At 37.7% G+C, this 18,418-nt stretch overlaps 1 protein-coding gene across 3 annotated transcripts in view; it reads right to left on the minus strand.

Moving 5' to 3' along the window:
• ANKRD28 (ankyrin repeat domain 28) overlaps window positions 1–18,418 on the minus strand; it is a 126,553-nt gene that overhangs the window by 59,217 nt on the left and 48,918 nt on the right. For 2 of the 3 annotated variants that reach the window (XM_062569274.1, XM_062569273.1), the window contains exon 3: window positions 83–161. In XM_062569274.1, coding sequence (XP_062425258.1) covers window positions 83–161 — 79 coding nt within the window. Of the gene's footprint in view, window positions 1–82; window positions 162–12,575; window positions 12,587–18,418 lie in introns of those variants that run through there. The other variant, XM_062569276.1, reaches the window with a different exon arrangement.

An 18,418-nucleotide genomic window follows, 5' to 3' on the forward strand; every position in this document is an offset into this window, starting at 1 on the left:
TAAACAAACTAAGACGTACATAAATATTTCTTTGGATGTGCATAGAGGTTTTTTTTCCCCCATTAATAGGAACAGAACATACCAGATAAAATAAGTAGTTCAATAATTTCTGCATCTCCCAGATAGGCAGCAGCATGTAAAGGGGTCCTTTTCTCATTATCCTGTGGTAAGAGGGGGGAAAAAAGGTTTTATTTAAAATAAAAAGTATGTTTCAGCATTCTGTATGAGTTATGAAAAAACTGCATAAGAAGTTGCATAAAAATGTATCTTCCAAATAATGTACATTTTATATTTTACAAAACATACTTACTCTAAAGACATGTTAGCCACATTTATCAAGACAAGCAAGCTTCTCCCTAAGTGACAGTTACACCTCTAAAGTCAACTAGCACATTTTCCTCACATACAAATATTCCCAGATGCTCGTCACATCTCAAGAGTAACCCAGTTAGGAATGTCATTCACTTGTCTGCAAAAGCATGGGCTTGATGCTATCCTGCACAGTAAAAGAGAGGCATCAAGCAGCAACTAGTATGATACACGTTTTCTTTGGAAAGTTAAGAGTTATTTCCCACAGTCATTTTTAAAATAGAAAATTAAAAAGAAGCTGAAGGGAGTAGAGACAAAAAATAAAAATCGAGTTTCAACTGCTTTCTTTACTGTAGATGAGCAAAGAGAACATAGAGATTTAATTTATTTTGAAGAAAACACTCTACAGGATGCAAGTAAGAACCAACACTTTTGATTAGTTCAGGCTGATCTACTATCATTTTGAAGGTACAAATGAACTCAGGTGTGCATAAGATATATTGATGAAGATAGCATTCACTTTTGAAAGACCAGAGCAAAATATTTCTCTAATCTTTAAGGATTAGTGTCAATTACTGTGGATCAGCATACTGCTTAAATAGAAAAATAAGGCAGTGCAACTTTCACATCATGGGGAATAATAAAATAAATAGCTGAACAACAGAAATCAGCCAATTTGCTCTTATGGGGCAGGCTGCAGAAAAATTAGAAAAACTGACCAGCGGTAAACATCCTGCTTCCGGCCTAAGCCTCTTCTAGATTTCTAAATCTTTTCAGTAAAATTTCAAACATATGGGGGAAGGGAGATAATAAGCACAGGGGAATTTTATGTGACAAGACATTTCTATTAATATAATCGTTGTTAAAACCGTGATAAAACTAACACACATTTTAGTCGACGTTCAACCATGAAGAGTGTCCTTTGCCAAACCAATCTTCCTCAGGGGAGCCCTATTAGAACATGACCATTCTGATGTTCTTCGAAATTTCAAAAACTAGTTCAGATATACACTCTCACCAGACTAAGGTATATTGAAGAGCAATTCTGATTTTGTGCCTCCAAAAGAGAAACCTTCAGGTTCTTGAGCTTTCAAAAAAGAGCTTGCAGTATACCAGGAAAAAGAAAATACAAGTTTGTGACAGGAGAGATCTGAGAGCAAAGGCAGAATTAGACCTAAGAAGCCACTTCTGAAACGTATAATGAGAAGTTTCAGAACTTGGACTGTTGGAGGGGGGGGAAAGAAAAAAAGAAAAAAGAAAAGAAAAACACAAAGCTCCCCCACCCCCCGGCAAAAAGAAACTGCCTTACTCACTGTATAATCCCTTTCTGCAAAAGTCCAAGTTATACATTCACCACCATTACCAGTGTTTCCGAACTTCATTTTTCCAATTACTCACAGGTAATTGAAAACTGGGGGGGGGGGGGGGCGGCAAACCTGCCACAGATGTAGTCTGAATAAAGAATCGACATGACTTGTTTTAACACCCTGCAAGTGCCTCGCAGTACAAACTACTTGCCAGGATCTGCATCATTTGAGTTTTAAAAGCTTGTGACAAAAACAAACGATCACCGCCTGGCACTCGGAAGCTTGCAATCTAATGGAGAAAAAATAAAAACGGAGACACTGACAGGAAGCCCACGGGAAAAAAGCAAGACTCCTTAAGCATATTCCTCAGCCTAAGCGATCGCTGGCCAGCAATTAAAGGTAGTTTTCATTCATCTCATCTGGAGGAGCTAGGCTACTGCAGCTATCTGATAATTTGCAGCCTCATTTAAGTCTTTTTGATAACACCAAAGGACCTACAAACCTACAGTTTGAGGAACACAGACCTTTCAACTGAGAAGATGAGTATCGTGACATTCTCTGCAGCTTCGCTGTAGGATTACCGTTAGCAAGGATGGGTCCTGCACAAATCATTCTGTACAGAAAGTTTTCTTTCAAGAACATAAGCAAAAACCACACTCCCCACTTGAAGGGCAAAGAATTATCAAGATTTTCATCACATCTGGTGTCTTTCTTAACATATCAGTGACAAAAGCCACGCTAGTTCTGTAACTCATTGCAGGTCTTCCAATAAAATGGGAGAGGAATGGGAGTTGTTTGGTTAAAAAGAAGTTTATCACTGGCACCCAAGTATCTTTTCCTAATATATCAGTGGTCCAAATTTCTGGTAAATCCAAGCCATTTTCCCCCAAAACTCCAAACTCAACTAACGGCAATTGCTGAGCATCCTGAAACTGCCCAAGTACAAAAATGGAAACAGCTCTAACAGGGGCAGCGTTTTCACTCGAGAGCCTCTGTATTCCCAAGCTATGCGTTTCTAGTCATGCAAAAACGTCAGGTTTGCTGCTCTAAGGCTGACAGTTCAAAAATACTCGAAAGCTAACTGCCAGTGCTGCAGCAGGGAGCACACGCCGGAAACTCAGGGTTTCCCTGCTCCCCGCTGCAGTACGTACGCAGCAATACTGTACGCGCAAGGCTGGGAGAGACCTCCCTGTGCTGCGGCACCAGGGCAGCTCTGCCGGGACGCTCACGGCTTCCCGGCTCCCGCGTGAGCTCCACGGCTGCGTATTCCCACAACCCGCAAACCAACCCTGGGCAGCAAGACCTCGGCAGGAAGCGGGTGCTTTTGGAGAAGGCCCGGCATTTTTTCAGTTTCACAGCTGTCACTTTTTGATGCTTCCAAACTTTTTTTTCTTTTTAATTAATGTGTCTGCCAGAAAGTTTTTGGTTTAGTCCAAACCTTATTTTCAGAACTTCTTAGAAAAATCAGAAATTCTGCATTGAGCAAGCCTCAGCAGTATGTATAAGCCTTGTCTTCCATTAAAATAAAATCTGTTTTAAGTCTTCCATTTTACCAATGAATTTTAACATAAACTCCATGTAAAAAATTAAGACAATTATGCATGCTTCTAAAATACTCCTATACTGATCTTAACTACTTTAAATTAAAAAAAAAAAGAGTAATCATTTGATCAACATGCAATACACTAATCAAGCTTTCAGGTTTAATATGCACCTTCGCAAACAGAAGGCCTTGCAGTATTGAGGTATCATACTAATATAAACACTGTCTCCAGTGGGGTCTACTGCTGTTTCTTTAATTGATAACCTTATCTTGTGGAATGCTTGTTTTAGTGTCCTTTAAGGGGTTTTGTAAATTTTAAGTTCCTGCTACGCAGAATATAAAATCTAACATTTTTTGTACTATTTAACTCCAAATACTGCATTATTATTATGACAGCCTTTAAAAGGCAGAAGAAAGAAAAGTAAGTGCTTCACTATCTTCATTTTCCAATTTGAAAAGGAACTACCCAAAAAAGTGCAAGGTGATTGTATTATATTCCAGTAGAAACAGCAAAAATTTTTTACATACCTAATAAGACACTCCAAATTCCAGATAGCAGTCAATGCTGCTAACTAATTAAAAAAATGAATAAAAGGGTTGGGGCCTTAAGGAATCCATATTCAGCATGGCAGCTTTATGCCACATGAAGGCGGGATGGGGAAAAAAAAATCATATTTATACACTTCTTTGTTACATGAAAACATATATTCCTTTTATTTTCAGTATTTGCAGTATTTTCATTTCACATGCACATGTCTCCCAAATAATCATTTTACCCACAGATGAATTCCTGTAAGGACTGCAACGTAAGAAAGCCACCAGAAGGCAGCTTTTTACCCTATTAATACCAAACTTGGGGTTAAAATGACAAGGACAGTTGTGCTAAGGGCTTTTTCATCACTCCCCTCTTGCTTACCAAGGCCTAGAAAGAGGGCAAATCCTCCTTTGTTTCATTTTGCCTTAAATGTTAGGCTTTAGCCACTTCACTGGCTATTTCAGAGATCAAAACTACAATAGATAAATCTAAAACTAAGTTAAACATGCTACATTCAAATCTACCTGTTTTTTTTTTTAAGTCATAACTGTCCCTTGAGATGTAAGAATTTATTCCTGGTTTTGAGGAGCTATAAACACCTTAAAGACAGGATTCTAATCCCCTCTTTATACATACATACATACACATATATGTATATATGATATATGTACACACCTAGTACAATTGGCAGACCCTGTCTATGGCTCCCTCAAAGTTTTATTAATGGTTATGCAACTCCTATCTTTTACTGGCCCTACAAATAATTCAGCAGCTACTGATCTCTATGCTTTGAATTAGAAAATGTTGTGGAAAAAACATGAATCCAACTTCCTCCTTCATAAAATACTTGTCTTAACCTACTTGCTTTACAAATCCAAGTTTTATAACAACACTTTCAAATACTATTTTCAGGTCATACTTTCATGATCACACTTACAAAATACCCTTTAATAGGTGTTTTCTGATGTATCACTTGCCAGCTGCCTGTTTTAAAACCATCTGTTCCTGGCAGAAATCAATCCCAAACACATAAATTTAAATCTTGAAAGTGTTTTAATTCTTACATAACTTGTAATATCTTTACCAAATATTTCTTTTAAGAGAAACTTTAAAAAGAGAAAATCTTTTAAAGATGTTTTCCCATGTAACACTTCACACTTAGTCTATTTACCTAGGAGATTTGGAACTGGGTGTATTCAAACAGCATGATTTGTGGCAACTCCTGGGTTTATATATATTGACTAAAAACACAATTTTAAAATATTTCCAATTCTTTGAAAAAGTCAAGTACCATAAGGGTCTCTTCCAACATGAAATCACCACTGCTGAACTTGAGATTCATTAGAATAATAGATTTATTTGTAATTTTTGCTACAAATTTTAGAATTAATGCTTTGTAAGGTAGAATAACTTCCTTTTCTATACAAATATTCTTTGTTCTTCCACACAAAAAAGAACATAATCAAAGTGTTTGGTTTTTATGTTCCAACTCTAAACTTCAAGAAGTTTAGTTTAGGTACCTAATTCTGTCATTAGGGCCACTGACTCCCTGAAAGTATGTGCAGCCACAAAGTGAAGACTTACAACTGATTTTCAAATTTTATTAAGTCATGTGTTTTTATTATTGTCAACTGAAAAAAAAGAGAGAGATCAAGGATTTGGCTTCAGAACTGGTAAACCTATAATGAATAAATTAATTTCTGTCACTGCCTTGGGCATAATTTATCTGCTATTTGTTTGGATTTTTTTTTTTTTTTTTTTTTTTTTTTAGTATTTCTTAGCTCAATTTTCAAGATAATGTTCCTCAAATTACTGTATCATTAGCTCCATAATTAGAACACAGAAGTCAAAGTTGTCATAAAAATGTCAAATTTCTAACTGGCATTGGATAACTTAAACTTTTAAGAAATAGCAGAATTGTTTTTTGTCCTCAGATTTCAAATTTTAGGTGCAGCTCCATATAACGAGTGAGTCTATTGTAGCAGGCTACAATAAGGTCTCTTCAGCATGCTTTAAAAGAACAAGAAAGTAAACTGCTAACCACGAAAATCATATAGATAACACAGCTAACAACAAAATAGTCTTTGAAATCAAATAACGGGTACATGACAATTTGAAGAGATTAGATTCTTCATGCTAAATCAATTAATTTCTTGAGCTAATACTCGTATTACTGTTTTAATAAACTATTGTGTTGTATTCAAAAGAAATATTCTTTGAAAGCCCACTATTACAAGTCCTTTAATAACACATCCTCTTTATGCCATCTGTTCTGACAGAACAAATCTTTCTAACCCAGTCACAGAAAACTGAGGAGAAATCTTTGTCCTTTTATTCCTTACAACAGCAGTGCCCAACTACTCTAAAGACCTTATTTTGTAGAGGAAGAGAAATTTCAGTAGTGCTAGGAAGGAAGGTCACCTCAGCTATAATCTGCTGACAACCAGTGTTCTTTCTAGCTAAGATCTCTAGCACCAGTTACGTGTCAGATGCTCTCTTTCACTTGATTCGAGATAACAATAAAACACTGTCACGCTATGTATAAAATTGCTAAACCATTTGCTTTGTCAGCACCATTGTAGCTTTCAGAAACCTTAAAACAAAACAAAAAACACCCACAGAATAAGAGACTCCAGTTTAGTGTTAGGTATATTCCAGGAAAAAAAAAAAAAAAAAAAAAAGTATCAGAAGAGAACTCCAACCTGGAAAAAGATCACGAGACAACTGTTTTAGGGAAATATCTGTGAATACAGTAAAGTAGTTCTTCGAGTGTTTCTATATACACAAAAATCCCACTCTAAGTGCATATGTTCCTCAAGAGCACAAGCTCACCATTTTCTTAACTGTCACAAAAAAAAGGACACACAACGTGTAGAGTGACACACAAAAACAACTGGCAAGTAGTCACAGAAGAAAAAGCCTATTAACTACCTATCTGCAAGGAAGACTACAACTTTCCTCTCCAAAATTTGATTTTCCAAGTCCACATAAAAACGCTTAGCAAGTGTAAACAAATAACCCAGACAGCCATTCAGGTTTTGTACAGGGCACATTTCAGAAATGCTGAAAAACTTTCAGAAAATTTTCAGAAAATTTCTAGAGAGTGCAGCAAACAGAGGCAGCAGTTTGCACAGCAGTGTCTGGGCTCTGCTTAGAACTTTTGGGGACCTTGTTGGAAGTTGTGGGGGCTTCTAGAGACCCCTGAGCAGCTAGAGGGTGATTGCTGCTAACAGGAAAGGGGAGCTGGGCAAGGACAACTACAGGAGGCCTTAACTGCTCCTGGGAAAAGCTCTAGCTAGGAGCAGCCACTGCTAAGGAGCCCTCTTGGTTGGATCCAGGTGGCCCTTGACTGGGTGGGACAAGCACCCTGTGAGTCAGTGCTAGGGAGAGCCAGCTGCGTGTGAGCCAGGCCTAGAGCACAGCTCGCAGACTGCAGGGAAGAGAGAGCAGATGCAGCAGTTTGTGCAAGAAGGCACCTTTGCTTCCAACCTTAGTAGTGCCCTCTTCCTCAAACACGGTCATGACACGCTGCAAAGCCTGTAGCTGTTGGAGTCCCTGCATCAGCTGTGTCAGAGGCTTTGACCCAGACAGCCCCTCTGGCAGCAGATGCAGCTCTACAGGTCTCGGGCTGCAGGGAGTGCTTGGGCCCTCTCCAGAAAGCCTGGGCTGACAGTCAGCTCTCCTGCAGGAGGTGTGTGGCTGTTGCTGGTGAGCTGTGTTGTCAGGCAAAGGAGTTATGGGAGGACATCAGTAGGCTGCATATCATCTGCAAAAATAGGCAGGAGACAGGGCATGCTTGCAGACCATACAGCTCCAGGAGTCCCAGTTCCCCACAGCAGAGGAGCTGCTGGAGGACTCTGTGCTGTGTGAAACGGCGCATCGTAATACTGTAAAAGGCAGCTGGAAGCTGGTCACTTCTCAATGGGAGGAGAAAGGCCCTTACTCTTCCTGAAGACTTGCAATTGGAGAACAGGTTTAGTGCCCTCCAGCCTGAGGAGGGGCTGGGCATGGCTTCAATGGAAGCAACTGAGATGACAGATCCTGTGCAGGAACACCTGGAAGAAGTGGTGATTGTTGTGGTTGACTCCCTGCTGCAGGGGATGAAGGCACCTATCTGACAGCCTGACCTCTTGTCTAGATAGGTTTGCTGCCTGCCAACAGCTCAAATACGAGGTGTCTTTGAAAGACTGCCAAGGCTTGTCCACGCATTCGACTGTTAACCTCTGTGGCTCTTCCAGGCAGGCACTAACGATAACAAGAGCAAACTGGAAACCATCAAACAAAATTTCAGAGCTCTGGGCACGGTGGACAAGGGTCTGGGAGCCCAGGTGATTTTCTCCTCAATCCTGCCAGTGAGGGGGAAAGATGGGAGAAGGAGTAGACAGATTTGCCAAGTTAACAACCGGCTGCACTGCTAGAGCTGGCAACAGAGTTTGAGTTTCTACAACCCCAGAACCCTGTTCGAAAACACACAATGGGTGGAGAGCGATGGGATCCTCCTCGCTAAGCAGGGCATTGCGTGTCTTTGCCAACAGACTGGCCAGCCTGGTAAGGAGGACTAGGTTGGATCAGGGAGGGGGAGCATTATGGAGACAGTAGTCAGCAAAACACAGCCCAAGTTGGGATACCTCCAGCAGGTGCATGCATATGAGACATGGCTATGGAGGATCCTCTTGCACCCCTCCTGGGAAACATGCATGTTTGATTACTTCTTTGAAATACCTGTATATCAATGAATGCAGCATAGGGAATAAACAGGAGGAACTGGAGATCTGCGTGCGGTCGCAGGGCCATCATTTCACTGCAGTTACAGAGACATGGTAGGATAGCTCGCAAGACTGTAATGCTGTCACGGAGGGCTATGTGCTTTTTAGGGAAGACAGGCCAGGAAGGTGAGGTGGTGGAGCTGCTCTTTATGTGAGATAGCAACTGGAATGTATCGGGCTCTGCCTGGAGACAGGAAGAGCGAATCAAGAGCTTATGGATAAGGATTAAAGGGCAGGCTAACATGGATGACGCTGTTGTGGGTGGTTACAGGCCACCTGATTAGGTAGAGGAAGTCGATGAGGCCTTCTGCTGACAGCTGGAAGTAGCCTGATGATCACAGGCCCTGGTTCTCATGGGGGACTTCAAGCACCCTGATATCTGCTGGAAGGACAACACAGCCAGGCACAAACAGTCCAGGCAGCTCCTGCAGAGCACTGATGAGTCACTCTTAGACCCAGGAACTTAAACATTAAACTTCAACCTGATCTCTGATCGTGATGGGGGCACCCCATAGCCAGCTAAACTTTCAACCAAAATACTCGAGTAAAAATTTCTTAGTTAGAAACATATACCTAAAAGGAGTAAGAGTTAAAGATTATCTTAATCAAATCAAACACAAATTCAATTCATGAAGTCTCTTTCCATACTTCAGAAAGATACCCTTTAAAGTAATCTTCAAATATGATATTTTATTAAGTCTTTAATTTTCTTTTTTTTTTTTTAAGAATACAGAGTTTCTCATTTCACCTGCATTCTAATTTTGTAATCCTACAGTCATTCTTATAATTCTTGCTAGTTAGATTTTTATATTCTTATACAGAGTAAGTACAGCCCCTAAGAAAAGCTGAAACTAGGTCTCTATTGTATAAAAATGTGTGTATTTGTGTGTGTGTGTGTGTGTGTGTGTGTGTGTGTGTGTGTATGTATGTGCCTGCACACGTGTCTGTGTGTTACTTAGACCAAATCAGAGACGCTGTGTTTCCTTGTAAATGAAGTCAGTTGCCTCTTTGTGTCTTTGCAGGACAAGGACCTGAATAATTAAGCAAGTTGTAAGCTACTTGCTGTCATTTTGAGTTCCAGTAATCAAGAATTTGGTGTCTCTTTTTTCACTAACGAAGGCTAGTGAATTTTTCATTCAATATGTTGGACAAGAAAGAGCTATTCTCTACCTCCCGGTAAGATGGACTTGATTTTAACTGTAGTCAAGATATTTTGGATGCATTTTCCTTCTAGTGACTCAGAAGTCAAAATAGAGCAACTTTTAGGGCCAAGGCTATTTATTAAAGTACTAGATCGTCAGGGGCAAAATATCAAAAAAAAAAAAAAAAAAAAAAAAAAATCCGACCCAAATCCCAGAACTCTATAGCATTCAAAACTATATTCTGTATTAAAATAAATAAAACCTATCCTATGAGGAAGGGAACAAAATAAAAACACCCCTCCCTTCGCTTTCCCCAAAGTGAAGCAAACATTTACTTGGAATCTATGGCAGGAAAACAAACAAAACCCCCCCCCCCAGACTTCCAATTGGAATGCAATTTCTAAGAAGGGAGCAAACTATTAGACATCACTCAAAACTAATTTTTGAGAAGAAAATAGTACGTGAAAATGATGGGTTTTTCATAGTGGCAGTACGATGACATCAAGCACATTATGTAACATCGCCTGTGCTTGTACAGAAGGTTGAACAAGGGACACTGAAGGTCTTGTCTTACCCTGTAATCTATCTGTAATATATGAGGACACAAATAAGACAAATATGCCAAGAGACAAAACAGTACAACGCAGTCTCTGTTTCTGCTCCACTGACAGATCACACCACAGTAGGTAAGGTATGCACATCTCCATCCCAGCTTAAATCCACCACATTACTTTCGGGCCAATGACACTTTTGTTCAGAAAAGCTGTGTTTGCTGCCTTTTTCACTGCAAAGGCGAGTGTTAGAATGACAACCTACATGTGTTTAATGTAAATCAGATATCTATCTCACAAACTGCACTATCTTGGTGGCAGAAAAAGATACTGTTTTCAAGCTTATGTTTTTAATGTTAAAAACAGTTATTTGGTGCAAGCTTTAACTTTTTGCTTGTGGAGTTTGAGATGAACAGCCTCTTAAAGTAAGGTCACCTAGATTCAATGCACAAAGTCCATCTGTTAAGATATCCTTGCGCTATTCGGGACACCTGGCTCAAAGTAGCTTACAAACACTAAAACAATCTTTGCTGACTAATATAAAGTCACACTGTCAGGTAAGAAAAAAAAATCAAAATATTTTCATTCTTCAGAATCAGTGTGAGAGAGAACAAAAACAAACAAACAAAAAAACCCAAAACACACTCAAACCCAATAATAACCCGAATGAAAACTGGGTGACAACTGGAAGTCCCAAAATCTATCACAAAAGAATCCCAATAAAATGGTAAGGCTACTACCAAAACTTCTCCAAAAGCGCCAGAAAGCCGAGGAACGAGGTAGTTTCTTTTATCTGGACTGTTCCTTAAAACAAGCAGACATGGGAGAAGCTTAGGAACATAGCTGTCATAAGACACTTAAAGAGCTGGCAGCAACAAAAGTAAGACATTTTTTTGAAATCATAAATCACTACTATGTAATGTATTTACAAGTTGCAATGATTACAAATGAGTATCACAAATGTCTACACTTTAACTACTATTTCGTGCAAATAGAAGCTTAAGTGAAATTAGTGACCAGAAAGGACTTTACTGCAAGCCCATAGAAAGATCAAGATTTCACAAGCTTGAGATGAAAAAGGTGTAACTCACTATCATCGGCCTGGAAAATTTTGCTCAGACTTCACCATCCAGGTAGGCAGTGGATCTGGACTTTCAGGCATGTGCTTGAGCAAGATCTGTGAGTTGGAAAGCCCTCATTGCAAAGCAGACCTCTAGTTCATCCACGCTCAGCCTTGATGCCAGCATGAGGCTTTCCACAGCTCACAGCCCACTGCTGACAGTCCACAAGAACCTCATCTTTCAGCACTTACAGGATAGCCCCAGAAAATGTAGTTGACAAAAAAGAAACAGTCTTTTTCCAGTTTTTGATATACTTAAATATATTTGTAACAAAGAATGGATGTAACTGATCCATATTTCTTCAGCTTCCATTTTTGGTACTGAAATGGCTGGTTACCTTGCTTAGAGCCTACGTAACAGGGGCTGAACAGTATGTAAGGAACAATTATGTTTATTGACAGCACATTAGATACCCCATCCTAACAGAAGAGAGAGATTTTACTTTTTATAAAATAGACAAAATTGTCTTATTCAAATGTATGCTGTATATGCATTAAGAAATTTCACTCAAAGTTACTGCAAATAATCTGTACTACTATGAATTTACAGTAAAACACGCCTATCTTACTAAAACAAGCAATGTGTTTTTAAGGACTGCGTCTACATTGGAAGTTAATGCACGTTAAGTCTACAGAGCTTTATTTCTTCTCTGTTCTTTCAGTGAGGATGTTCTGTTCTCAAATACCAATCCTTTGCATGACAGGCACAGCAAGTGCCAGCAGCAACCCCACTAAGCTGTAACTATTCAAGACCTTGCCTCTAGTTTCTGTTTTGTAGAGGCAGCAGCAAATGTAGAACTTCCAATACTCTTTGAAGGTTACAATCTTAAGCAACAAAGTAATATGGAAAATTACACATGATCTACAAAATCTCTGTCACTAAGATAATCATACCAGAGACTCAAACACAAGCTTCTTTGAAGCATATTTAAATTTGATTTAATTATTCATGGTCCTCTAAATCAGTGGCAATTTTTCAACATTAAAAGAGTAACAATGACTGAAACAAAACTTGTCTGTCAATTCCACAATTACTGTAAAACAAATTCAATGTACAAACATTACGGTAAAAACACTGCCATGCAAACAACCAGGCTTGTTTGTCCAGTTTAGCAAACAGCATAATCATATTAGCATAGTGCTAGGCAAGCTTACCAGCCCTGCTGAGAAGCAGAATATATTAGCCAGGGTAGCATACCATACTTTTGGTGCATCTGAAATTTTCAAAACAACATTTCTCATTTGAACACAAGGCAGCACTATGATATGTAAATACAATCTTCATTTAATATGGCATCCTACCTTACTGCAACGGTATTTCTTTAGGAGCTACTGTCCAGACTGTACTTTACCAAGCAGCAGTTTGCTGATACCAGTCAGATAAGCCGTCAGAGAGCTTCCTCGTTCCTTCCCAAACAGCAGCATTGTTCAAATAGAAGCAGCTCAACACATTTGAAAATCTGTTCTGCACAGGTGAAATAGTGTTGTTGACATGAAACAAAATTATTTCTCTTTGAACTGGCAAGGTTCTCTCATAGAGTCCCAACTCCAAAGTAAAATGCCTAATCATACAGTACTGTATTTAAAACACTCTACATCTGTTTCTGCAGCAGAGGAAGAATTCAATACTAAGTGGACATACTTTATATAACGGCTGAAAAACATGATTCATTCTCTCAACTGCATTAAAAAGCAAATATATCTGATTCATTACAGATGACACGCTTGTAAAATATTCCACTAGTGTCCAACTAGTCCAACTAGGGGACAGGAAATCCACAACAAAAGTTCCTTGTAGTTCCTGTACCTAAGTTTCTTCTCATCTCTTTCAGTTACAAAACTTGACTATTCATGTTTTCAAGAATGATTAAAAAAAAAAAAAAAAAAACTTATAGGTAGTGCTGAACTCTATCAACTCCCTTAAAAAAAAATCCCTCAAATTAAACAAAGCATGTTTAACTGCAAGAAGTCTCATAAGCTGTCTTGTTTAATTAAAAAAAAAAAATTCACATTCATATGAGCTTTCACTTATTGCCTTCATAAAATCCAGATCCTCAGTCTTTTTCTTGCAAGTGAATTACTGATACTTGGCTGTCAATTCTGATCAGGCAAAAGCTGCACCTGCCTGTGAGGGACTGCAAACATGCTCCAAATTGATAGGATTCCTCACAGATTTTTTCTACTACTCTTCAGATGTAAAAAAAAAAATCCAACTAAGTGAACACTTGATAAGGGAGGAGAGTCTCATGACTCATTTCATCAGACTGGTCACTCAGCAAAGGAAGTGAGGGTTCCTGTTTGTGGTGGAAATATTTAGAAAGTTTATTACAGAGAATATCTAGAGTCAGAAAATATAGCACATAGAAATGGTTTAAGAAGAAAGAAACATATCTTGTTCTCTATTACTGTATTTTATTAGAGGTGAAAGTACAAACATGATAAAGATGAATGCTACAATCAATCTCATTTATAATTATATACTGTTTTCTTCTTTCCCACATATATCAAGAGGAAAAAAAAATATATATTTATGCATACTTCATGCAAAAGTATAAAATTAATTATCTACTTAAAATGTTTCCATCTAATTAGAAAAGCTCTCTCAATTCTTGTTAAAGATTAGTGTTGATTAAGAGAAAGGTATTAAGTACAGTTATTTAGATGGTGCAATAAAGTTAGTCCTGACTTCTCCCAGACTCTGGAGGTCTCACTATCCCACAGTCACCTAATAAAGGATTTTTTAGGGTCTCTGCTAAAGCGTCTGAAATCAGGTTCTAAATGGGTGTGGGTATCTCCACTACTAAAAAAATTAGATGTTTTTACAAAAAAATTTAAGAATCAACTCCTTTCAAAACGCTCTCTTCAATGGGTTTTCATGTGTTCACATGCCCAATGGGAATAGCTATTTCATTTGAAAACAGTTAATAGGGCTGTCTGATCTGCTGCATTTTGTGAATGCATTGCTGGGAAATCTTGGATTCTCTTAATATCTGAGTCCTCCAACCCACTGTTATCAACTGAGCAACCTTTTAGCTTAAAAGCTGCCATGACTTCCCTGACTCTCAATGTTCTCAGAGGTAAGGCACCCCCTGAAAGCTTCCACTGGGCAGTAATCAACAGAAACAATGTTCAGAATAAAAGAAAATACTGGACTACTACTATAGGGAAGATGGCAAATGAACACACATTTAAAATGTGCCATTCTGGATGAAGAGAGAGTAACATGAAAACTAAGCAGTAGCTGGGTGAGTAACTAATTTGTTTTTTTTCAGTTACAGAATCATATATAATACCACCTGTGTTCACACCTACTATGCAGTGCTACTTAAAGAAAAGTCAATAAAATTTAGCTTTCAAAGACATTGATATGTCTAACACCACATAATATTCTGGATATTTAAATTGGAAGCAGCTAACTATTTGTACCCTGAGGATTTCAGAGCAAGAGACAAGGCATTAAGTCTTTCACTATAGACAGCCAATTGAGTCCAATTTTGTTGTTGTAGTGGCTGGACTCACTACATCAGATATAAACAAACATGAAAATACCACAAAAGCTTTCTTAAGATCCACAAGCTATTTACAAACCTTCCCTATGCTTTTCACATTTTTAGCTTACCCATTTTTGAAATTGAATGCATTTTTAAGTTACTTAGTCACCACAAGTTCTCTATCAAAAACAAAGTACATTCCAAATATTGTAGCAACAAAAATTAATTTAGGAGGTCTAGCAGAAGAATTAGGTAAGAAAATGAAGCGAAGTGTAGCTTGCCTCTTCAGTGGAAGTTAAACTGCCACACTTTAATCCTTACTACCTGCAAATTGCTGTTTGGCCCAAACAAATTAAAATACGCTACAGATAGAAAATTCTACAATTTTGTCATGTTAAATTACTTGAACTGTATAGTGAAAAGAACTAGTATCACTTGTATCATCTAGGCATAACTGATAGGCTTTGCAGCATACAAGACCTTCATCAAAACCCTTAGAATTCAAGTTTATTAAGTGAGACCGAAATTTATGTTTCTAGGTAAAGTGAATAGTACCATTTTAAGAGTACTTCAGCAATTATTTCAAAATCCAAAAGCCTGATGTATCAAGTGTGCTGCAGGTTTATTAATTTTTAACATAGGTGGGATTAAGTGGATTTCACAATAGATACTAACATATTTCAAGAGCACACAGATATTTCATCTATATTTTTATAATGTTTTATTCCTTTTGATTTCTACATAAAATTACTAATTTGCTCTTAAAATACTTTAAAACATCATTATAGCAAATTATTCATGTTTAGACACAGTCACATTTAGACAAACATTCCCAACAACTATGACATTCTTTTACATGAGATTTGACCTTTTCCTTGCTGCAAGAATATATGGCTGCAGATCTAGACAGACATCATCGGCACTGCAAAACAGCAAGTGTATTTTGTTACTCAGAAACTTCCTCTTCACAGTTCACAACGTTGTAAGTGATACTCAACCTTTCTGAAAGATATTTATACTTTTTAGCCCATTGTAGTATAAGTTAAAATTGTGCAACTTATTGATTCCAAGTGAATGAAGGTCTAGGCAACAAGCATAGACCCTTTTGAAAAGGTTGCTCCAAATACCTGCTCAGTTGTCTTTGTTGAATGCTTTGGACATACAGATGTGAATCTTGTTTCTACAAAGATTCACACCTACTGCTCACTTTATGGAGCATTCAAAGGATGAAATTGTATTAAAACAGCTAGTACCAAACTCAAAGTTACAACTAATGGCTAATGACAACTAATGGTTTTTTTCTTAAGCTGAAAATACTGAAAAAGAATCTTTCAGCCTCAAAGATCCACTGATCTGCTACAGTCTAAACTGAAAATAAGAACTATTTAAAAATAATACTCAATCGAGCAGAAAGCTTTTTAGTGCAAAACAAAAACCAAAACCTTAAGGCCTAAAGTTTATGACAGAAATTTAAAACTGAATCATCTGGAAAATTAGAAGTAGTTGAAAACAATTTTTTTCTCTAGATCAGATATAAAAGCTAAAGCTGCCAATCTTTAGAATCACATTAGCTGCAACTAGCATATTGCAAAAGATGCTAAACTAAAATTTGTCCTCATTTTAAGTATTTCTCTATGACAAGAAGTGTGTTCTCAACAGAGGAAAAAAGTGTAACTATTTTAATGTACCATGAATACATCAAAATCAGCACTTCCCACTAAATATTTCTTTGCAATGATTATCATGATATTACATCATATTGGAGATATGAGAAAAAAGGTCTTAAATTTAAGGGTTTTTTTTAATGAGTCTAAATTGTGTGCTATTCCAAAATAAAATATTATTGCAACTCCATCACACTGTCAGTCAAGATAGTTTAAGCTGCAGTAATTACAGCATTTCTTCGTTAAAATTTCATCTGCAATTGAAAAGAAATTAACAAGCAACCCACAGGAAAAGAATGTGATTACTGTTTTTAAAAAAAGAGGAAAAAATATGCCAGATTTAAACTCTCTAGCAATGACTACCACTAGGAAAGAAAAGTTCATACTCTGAGCTAAGAACATAGGAACTCAAAAACAGAGAATAAGTGCTCTTCAGGATAATAGTTCACTTTTTTTCTGGATGCTTTCTGTATTCCTCCCTCACCTCCAAGTCAGCAAGGGAGAAGTGAGGGAACTTTCTGCACAGGCTAGCCTGCCAGGGAGGAAGATGGTGTCTCAGAAACCAGATACATTAGTGCAAGTTTTTGTTGCCAACTGCAGCTGCCGGCAAGAAAGTCTGCCATGCAAATAGACAACATTGCCTGGATGAACCTGACAAGTTTCCAACACTAGGCCTGACACATCCCTGAGGCAAGAAAAATTTTATTTGCTAACATGAACTAATTAGTAAACATATATTCTCTCACCTCTTCAAAAAATACGCCTTGAAGAGTTAAAAACCACAAATGCTTCTAGATGCCACCTGCTTAGCTTTTGCTTCATTACACTAACTTTTTACAATTTATTCGCAGTTGTTTAGATACAAAAACTGCATGTTAACTTTTTGCTGACTGTCAGTAGCTTCATCTAACAACAAGAGTTATAGATGAATTTGTCTGGAAAATGATTTAATTCCAAGTGTGCTCCACATAGACCAAAACTCAAGACTTGAAGAAACATCACAAGACCTTTTTCTGATTAACTCGTACAGGACTCCTGAGCTGGGACTTTCCGTACATGCCCATCTTCCTGGCTTTTACCTGGCCCACAGGAATGTCCTTACAATACTGTCAAAGTTTTTCCCTGTTGTTCTCAAAACTATTTCCACTCCCTGATAAAAACAAAAACCCTTCCCCCGCCTCAAACAGCCCCCACAGAAACATGGCATTGCAGCTTGACTGCCACTATTTGAAAAGCACCACCTATTCAACCTGCTGTGAGACACTTCAGGTTGTCCCAGCTGACAAATGCTTATACTAACATTACTTTTAAATTACAAAAGATACTGATCACGAAACTCAAATATTTCAGGAGCTGCAATTTTTAAAGAGGTTTTTAGAGGCATAGATATGTCAAGCTATACTGAATTTACATATGCAGTTGTATGCATGCATATTTTTAATAAAAATGTAAAAAATTCACATATTATTCATGTACTTTTGATAAAACAGTTGGCTACAAAGAGATAATGAACATAAAAGGTAAAAATCCCTAATGACTATTTTTACCACATTACATATTATGGTTTTTTGTTTGTTTGTAAGCAAGGCCACAATACATACTTATGTAAAGGGTTCCCCCCCCCCCATTGAAAGATACTTCAAGATGACTACTGAATTATACAATGCAAAGTAATTTAATTTAATTTTCCATATAACTAAAATATAAACTTTTTAATATACAAGATAGGTACAGGATTTATTTGCATGATCAGATGTTGGATTCTACTAAGTTCTTTAGAACGTTCTGTATTTCAGCCAACAAATTCAGGCTTTCCTGTTCTACACTGCACTGCTCGCTCTCAGGAATTTCCACAAGCAGGAGAAGAAACAGTTATCCCAGAGTCCAGTCCACAGCACAGGTGTCCAAAGCATGAAACATATTACCTGTTTTTCTATTTAACCTCTTCTAGGACATTACTGACCAATACGAGTATCACATTAGAGAATTT

This window comes from Rhea pennata, chromosome 2, assembly GCF_028389875.1.
Source record: "Rhea pennata isolate bPtePen1 chromosome 2, bPtePen1.pri, whole genome shotgun sequence".
Classification (NCBI taxonomy): domain Eukaryota; kingdom Metazoa; phylum Chordata; class Aves; order Rheiformes; family Rheidae; genus Rhea; species Rhea pennata.